This window comes from Arachis hypogaea, chromosome 16 (assembly GCF_003086295.3).
Source record: "Arachis hypogaea cultivar Tifrunner chromosome 16, arahy.Tifrunner.gnm2.J5K5, whole genome shotgun sequence".
NCBI classification, from domain to species: domain Eukaryota; kingdom Viridiplantae; phylum Streptophyta; class Magnoliopsida; order Fabales; family Fabaceae; genus Arachis; species Arachis hypogaea.
Window position 1 is genome coordinate 99,373,367 of NC_092051.1, and position 8,358 is coordinate 99,381,724.

The following is an 8,358-nucleotide window of genomic DNA, read 5'->3' on the forward strand; positions in this document are numbered from 1 at the left end:
TCACATTGTCGGTTATAATTTGTCAACCCGACACATCCTTTTGGATGTAGCCTTTCTGCCACGTTAGGGATAGAGTGCCATGCACACTATTATTCTGAGGATATAGTGCCTAGCACACTGTTATTCTGAGGATATAGTGTCTGGCACACTATCGTTCTGAGGATATAGTATCTGGCACACTTGCATGCTCATTCCTAAAATATAATACCTGCCACACTCTAATTCAATTCTTTTCTTCTCTTCTCTTTTGCTTGAGGACAAGCAAAGTATTAAGTTTGGTGTTGTGATGCAGCCGCATCTTTAGTTGTTTTTTCTTTTGAACTGCATAAAATAAGCTAAGAATCCTTGTTAAATAGGCAATGATTTCATGATTTAATGAGCATTGTTAGTTTGAATTTATTTGCTACATGAGAAATTGATTAATTTTACTAAATACATGTTTATCTCAAAAAGTCCACATTTTTCTTTCACTAAATTTATGCCTTAAAATTATTAGTATAATTGGGTCATTTTTTAATTTATTCATTATAATTTTACTAGTTTAGAAGTCATCCATACAATATAAAAAATAGTATAGAAAATCATCACAACTACAAAAATGACATATTTTCTCTAGTCCTTAAAAAATCACTTTATACTTTTTTCATTATAGATAAATCTTTAAACTAGTGATTAGTCATTAACTCCCAATCAATTAATATATAAAAAAAATATACAAGAAACAACTTTTAGATACTCAGCATTAATCATTTAGTCAATTAAAAATTGAAATTTAAAAATTTATAATTTAAAATTTAAAAATTAAAATAAACAAAATAATTTAAAAAAATCGACTAATATTGGCAAAAAAATTAAGTACAAATTGATTTGACAATTTTTATTTTTATGTTTTTTATATGAAAAATATAAAAAAATCATCCGTTCCAAAAAAACAGTCATATATCAATGAAAAAAAAGGATGATGAATTTATTTTTGGATTTTTTTAAATAAATAAAATAAATATTTTAATTATTGAAATATATAATTTGGAGCGTTTTTACCGAAATGCATTGCATCTCTTATCTTGTTTACAGTATAAATGAAATAAGATAACACATGTCTCGTTTAAACTTTAAATGAGATAAGACCAAGAAAAAATGAAGCGTATATATCGTTTACACTGTAAACGAGATAAGAGATTAATTACGACATTTATACTGTAAACAAGATTTAAGACAAATTTCTAGCAACTATAAAAGGATGTGCAACGCTTTGTATTCTTCATAAATATTTCACTACTTCTTTTCTACCTATTACTTCTAAAAATAAGTCAGAATGTCTAGTAATAATGAATACTTGGTTGTAAGTGTGTATCCCAATTGTCGTATGAGAAATAGTGATAATGGGGTGACATTTAAGTGTGAGAATCCCATTCTGTTGTGTACCCAGTCAGTAAGTTCATTGGCAGAATTGAAGAGTCTGATATTGGGTAGCGTCAGTGGTAGTGGGAGAAAAGAGATCGGAAGGGTGGGGTATATGTTGCTAGCACAGATAGAAAATGGAGTTTTTTGGTTTCGTCTATTTTGGCTCCATGAAGACGAATATGTGCACCTGATGTTTGACATCCATGGGAGAATCATGGCGGAGCAAGTGATCGAGCTTTCTGCGGAGATTGGCAACGTCAATGGTGGTGGATCTGGGTTGTCAGACTTCGTCTAGGATGATCCACCTCTCGCACCACCACAATTCATATTGTTAGTCTAGTGAAAAACATGGAGGTCGATGAAGAGGATTCTGATGAGGAGTATGTTGCGGATAGCAACAAAAGCAGTTCCTCCGAGGATAATGATGAGGAAGAGTTTGTATCAGAGATCCCGATTAAGGCATCACATAGGTATCTTCTGCCTCCCCCGCACCCAATTCTAGCCTTGTCATCTGTACCCAATCCCAATTACTAGATACGTTGGATCTGAACGCGATGCATGAGAAAAACCCATTTTCCAACACGGGTGAGGAAGATTACAACTTGGACGGTGATGTGGAGTTTAGAATTGGCCATAAATTCAAAAGTAGAGATGCAGTAATGTAGGGTGTGAAGAATTACAGTATTCGTAGAAGTGCTGAATACCGAGTGGTGGAGTCGGATAGATTAAAGTACCATATGCGTTGCCGATAACATGTAACAGACTGCCCTTGGAGTCTCCGTGTTGCTCTCCGACAGAATCTCGAATACTAGTAAGTTAAAGATTCATTGTGTTCTGTATTTTTAGTTGTCATTGTTATGCTTGTTGAACCTATTTACCCCTGTTATTCTATTTCGCTAGGGAGCTACGTAGAGTGGGAGGAGGGCACACGTGTTTGGCACCCACAATGTCGCAGGACCACCGACAATTGGACAGCAGTCTCATCTGCCGTGTCATCCTCCCGTTGATACAATCAAATCTGTCTGTCAGCATCTCAATCCTACAAGGTGCAGTTAGACAGAGTTATCACTTCAAACCCTCGTATAGGAAGGTTTGGATGGCGAAACAAAAGGGGATTGCACAGATATATAAGCATCTGCATCTCTTATTTCGCTTACAATGTAAATGAAATAAGATAACACGTATCTCGTTTACACTGTAAACGAGATAAGAGCATTAGACAATACATATATAAACGTGATACGACCACGTCGTCCCATGCTTTATCTCGTTTATGTTATCTTATTTTGTATACACTGTAAATAAGATAAGAAATACGATACTTTTCAGTAAAAACGCTCCAAAATGTATATTTTGGTAATTAAAACATTATTTTATTTATTTTAAAAAAAAATCCGTCTACTCTTATAGTGCAACAAAAATTAGAGAAATGATAAATGGTACCAAAGCATCCTTGATCGAATAATATGAAAATTTATTTCAGCCTTATAATATTCTCCACCTGCCACTTTTCACTGGCATGTTTCAGCTTTCAACTTTGCTCAGTAACTGATTATTGTTCAATTTGATTGACCTTAAATGTTATGAGTCCACAAGGATTTTCTTCATATGATCCACTAGTTCTTGCACCTGCTCCCTAGAATGAAGGGGTGATGGGTATACACAAGCACAATCCAACTTTCCATTCCTTATGGTGTCGAATATGGCGATCGATGGGCCGACACCATGAGCAGAAGCACAACCCACATAGTCCTCTAATCCAATCTCTTTATGAATGTCATCTGATTCATCAATGATAGGGTCCTCAAAAACTGAAATCAAAGCAGTTCTCATTGATGATGATGGCGTCAAACCAGGGTTCTCGATCGCCTTGCACATTAGGTAGTTCAGGTCAGACATGTCTGAGAAATGCTTGTTGCAATTCATGGCATTTGCAAAGGCCATGTAACTTCTCTTTGCTAGATCCCATAGGGTTTCTCCACATACATCATGTGTGTTCAATATTGCAGAATGATAAAATCCTGAACCCAAAAACTGAACCTTTTATAATTATAAACAAAGTAACTAAAGCAAATTATTCTGACCACAGAAAACTGGATTATTCCAATATAGAACGCATAAGAGCTCTTATTAATATCAGACGAAAGCGAATAATTTGGAGTAGAAAGTTTTCATGTCAAAAAGAAGCAAGCTTCAAGCAATGATCTAATTTATTAACTAGAATTGGTCTTATTAATCAATGATATACCAATCGTCTTAGTTTCGTTAAACTGAGACTATCTCTTCCTGTGCATACACGATTTTCTTTTTTCCTTTTTTTTTCCATTAGAGTAAACTTTTCTTTAAACCAGATGTAGAAGTCTAGAGGTAGCAAGAACATATGAAAACAAAACACACATTCTGAAAATTGCAGATTACCAAGATGGTTGCTGGAAAGGACTGGATCAAGAAGAGAGCGGCAATCAATGAGTGTTACCACACCATACTTCTCCTTTTGATAACTGGGTAGGTTTTTGGAGGCCCAGGCGGCAATCATTCCAGCTGCTGCAAGTGCCCCACAAAGTTTAATTTCTCTTGATTTGCATTCCTACATGATCTTGCAAAATTAATTGTAATATTTTGAATCATCATGACCTTACCAAATCATAGTCAGAATGTCAAATTATCAATTATACGTCATAACAATCAGAATATAAATCCTTGGTAGCCTAAGAAGCAGATCATCGTATACTGAAGAAATATGTATCAACTATTACACACACCATTCTATTCTCTATGAAATCTTTGCTATTTTCTGATATTAAGCCAAGGAGCTCACAAATGCATGAATCCTCTGTGATAGAAAAGAATTTAATAAAATAATGCAGCTGATATTCGTTGATCTCAACTTCGATCTTAGTCCATACATCAAATATGAATAATTTATGAAAAGTTTTGATCAAATTATCAAGTAGTCGATTAAAGAGCATGAATACTAGTATATCGATTTAATGACAGACAGAAAATCCTTATTTATCATAGCATGACTTGTAGAACGAGTCTCTCCTTTGTTATTGGAATCCAAAGCCAGAAGCCATAACTATAAAATTTTGGATAGAATATACACCAATTCACATGCACTGAGTTCTTTTGAAAGTGGTTCTCTAACACACCATACCTTAACTTTTCATTTTAGCAAACATAATGCAGTGATAATTTCTAACTCCAATAATTTATAACACATCCAAATGGCAAGACACTTGGATTGGTATACACGTCCAATAATTTCTAACGAATTATTTCTCCAGATTCCAGAATAAAATGGAGATTCCCAAAGCCCCTCACACTTGTCTCTATCGTGAGTATCATTATCTTATCTCCAATAAATCTTGCCATACTTGGATCTAGATAGCCTTATCAGTTAGGCAAGCTGTATCCTAAAATATTGCACTCTCCAATCAAAACAAAGTTAGCCATACCAACCCGTACTGCCTTTGGTGGTTCACTTTTTCTTTTCTAATAAAATTAAGCGACGTTACGAAAGGAGACAAAAGAAGTAACTAACTCGTCCCTGAAGCAAGAATTTTCTTCCCCCTTTATTCTCTTTATAAAATCAAAGCAGAAATAAATGCATAACTTATGTTTATATGAGCTTAAGATTAAAAAATAAAAAACAAAATAAAAACCTAGATATATGCACTTAAAGGGGATTTCTATTACTATGTACGATAATTTAGAGTGTGTCACGAAAATAACTTATCTTCCATAACCAAATGTTTTTTCGAATTGGATGTGAAAAGAAAAAAGGAAAGAAAAAGCCTAAAATTCCAATCCAATTATCCCACTTATCAAACACGAGAGATTAGTAGCCATATTGTTTGACATTATATATCCATGGTGTGACAAAATTGATCTAATCTAATCATCCGTACTATATATATACATACCTAGTGCACAATTTTTTATTTTTCCATTTTAAACTTTTTCACTAGTACCCAACTTTCTTTTTTTTTTTTTTTTTCTTTTTCAAAGAAAATATTTTCCATTTAGGCCGTTATATTACATTTTTTTGTACCTATGAACAAACAATACTGAAGCAGAACTATTTACTCTAACATGGAATCTGTGTTGCCTATGGATACGGTAGTTGCAGTAGCTAAACAATTTTAACAATTAAAAAATTCACTTTTTTGCTGAAATTAAATAGTCACTGTAATCACTATAGTTATAGATACTATAATATGTACTTTATTATAATTTTTGCTTTTTGAACAACCTACTCATTTTTTTTTTATTTTTGTTATTGCCTTTTGTTCTTTTATTTTATTTTTGCAGGAAAAACTTTGCAGCACAGGCACTAGTTACTCTAAAATGGATTAAGAAATACATAATCAATCACTGAATCACCTGATTGTCTATTAATCAACTAGCAACGAAACCAATAATATTCACACAAAAAACAAGTGTGGTACTTACAGCCACAAGCTGGCGCGTGTGGTGAGCGTCCAATTGCAACCTCACAACCTTGGAGCTCCGAGGCGAGTCCGCATCCACGAATTCCAAATTCCCAAGCCTGAATGAGTTCAGTGAGTAACCAAGCATGTCCAAACCACGCGCCCAAAACGGCTTGTTCCTCTTCTCTACCGGTATCAGATCCTCAATCGCCATTCCCATTCCCTTCTCCTCTGCCTCTCCGATACTCTCTCCACCGCATCCAACCTTCACCAGCAGCTCCCTCAGCAGAGTCACCGCCGCCGCACGGTCGCATCCCGACGTGTGCAGCCGCAAAAACACTCCCCATCGCCTCTCGCTTATCGCGTACACACTCACGCACAGTACGCCGTAGCCATCGCCACTAGGATCGCGCCACTTGTTCAGGTTCAGCTCGTGCTCCAGAATCAGGTGGAAGTCAGCATCTCCGTCGCCGGAACTACAGCCGAGGATTGCGGAGGTGGATTGAAGATCGAGGCACTGGATTTGAACGTTGGAGGTTGGGGGAGTTCGGAAGTGGTAGGAATTGGCGTTGGAGTCGAAGTGGATTGTTGAGCGAAGGATAGGATGGTTACTTTGGAGGTTGCGGAGTACGGTTTGGAGTTTGGGAATGTGTGGCGGTTTAGAGAGGAGGAGGCCGAGGACGGTTATTCCGGTGCCGCCGGGAACTGCCTTGCACCAGCTGTATTCGGTGCCGCCAACGGCACGAGTGGTGAAGTGCTGTTGCAGTTCTTGTTCTTTTTCTTCTTCACTGCTGCTACTACTCATTTTGATGGTTCTTGTTGTTGGTGGTTGTATCCGACGAGAGTATGGTATAGAGAGTAACGCTATTTACTTTGGATCAATGATGATGATAATGATGATAATAGGATTGGAAAGTGGTCCATTAAGTAGAAAATCGGCCAATAAGACCAAACTAATTAAAGCCGCTATCGAGTATCCTCTAAAGTACACTAGTCAGTAGACAACTCTGACCCCACTCATCGTCTTCATTCGACCAAAATTAATAAATAATTATCCACACGTGACACGTCTTCCTCGATCAAGTAAGTTATCAGGGAAGTAAGGAGCATTGTTGTTGCAACATTCGGAGAGCAACAAGTCTATGCGACGATCGTAACTCATAAGAATGTAAGATGACTTAAGAATTCGGATCTATGTCTAAAATAATGGGCCGAACAAAAACCCCCGCTAGACTTAATGGGTTCAGAATCTTAATCCAAACTGTCTTTTTAAGGTTTTGGCGTGTTGGCCAAGAGGACTTGGTCCATTTTGCCATTCTTAGTCACGTTAAATATTATATAACATAAAGTCATCCATAAATTTTTAAATAAAACTTTGATTCACAATGAATTAATTTTTGGTCTATTGAATTGGATGATACCACAAAAAACTAAAAAAAAATATATTACATAATATGATGATATGACAAGTTAACAAATTGATTGGTCACAAAAAATTAAAATATAACACGTCAATTAATTAACTATTTTTATGACACATGATATTAACTTGTTATGTCATTTAGCATGGCATATTATTATTTAAGTGATAAAATCACTATTTAACTTATTGTTATATCTTTAAAGAACTAATATGACTATAAATAAAAATAGGTCAGATAATTTGTGAGTTGTAAAAGACCTACAACTTTATCTGTATTTAGTCTAACTTATTATAAAATAAATTTAGACCCAAATTATTTTAAAAAGTTAAACTTATTAATAGGCAAAATTCAAATTCACAAATTAATCGTATAGACTTGTCAGATCTGTCTGTATCTATTAAAATATAAATAATTATGTAAATAATTTTGTTATGATTAAAAATTTATTAAAACTTTTAAATTTATTATATTTTATTATAAATAATATTACACGTTCTAAATATTTTAAATGTTTAAATATTTTTGTAAACATTAAATTTGGTATGTTATACATAAGTGAATTTTTTATTAAAAGATATATATTTGAAATAATAATTTCAAAAAATTATTTTTATTAAAAAAAATGTCAAATTTTTTAATAGACTTTAGATCAGGCCAAACTTAACAATAGACTAGACTTAGTACTTAAAAATAAATCTATAAAAAACTGCAGGTCTAATTCAAATTAATTAACTACATTACAAGTCTATTTTATTATGGATAAAATTTAGTCCAATCTTACTTCTTTCTACCTTTAAATATTATTAACAAAATCTTTTAAGAACCAATTTTAAAAACGACTTATTCTTCAGGAACAAATTTAAATATTAACCCTCTAAAATAAATATTAAAAGTACCCCATGTACTATTTATTAAAATTATAAAAGAACCCATTTTTTTTTACTTTTGATATTGTTTCATTCCTCTTTTTGCCCTATTATTGAACACCAACACCAACAACTTAATCTCTCTTCCTCCCCTTTTTTCTTGGTTTCCAACAACTCAAAATCACATATTAAATATATATTTCTTAACTAAGATGCTTAACATTTAAAAAT

At 34.0% G+C, this 8,358-nt stretch overlaps 1 protein-coding gene across 1 annotated transcript; it reads right to left on the reverse strand.

Moving 5' to 3' along the window:
- Window positions 1-2,755: 2,755 nt before the first annotated feature.
- LOC112754536 (uncharacterized) lies at window positions 2,756-6,986 on the reverse strand. The gene is made up of 3 exons (XM_025802208.3): window positions 5,860-6,986; window positions 3,823-3,991; window positions 2,756-3,425 (listed from the first exon to the last, which is right to left on the reverse strand). Exons 1-3 carry the CDS (start codon window positions 6,640-6,642, stop codon window positions 2,986-2,988), a joined length of 1,392 nt encoding a protein of 463 aa, XP_025657993.1. The 5' UTR covers window positions 6,643-6,986; the 3' UTR covers window positions 2,756-2,985.
- Window positions 6,987-8,358: the final 1,372 nt, after the last annotated feature.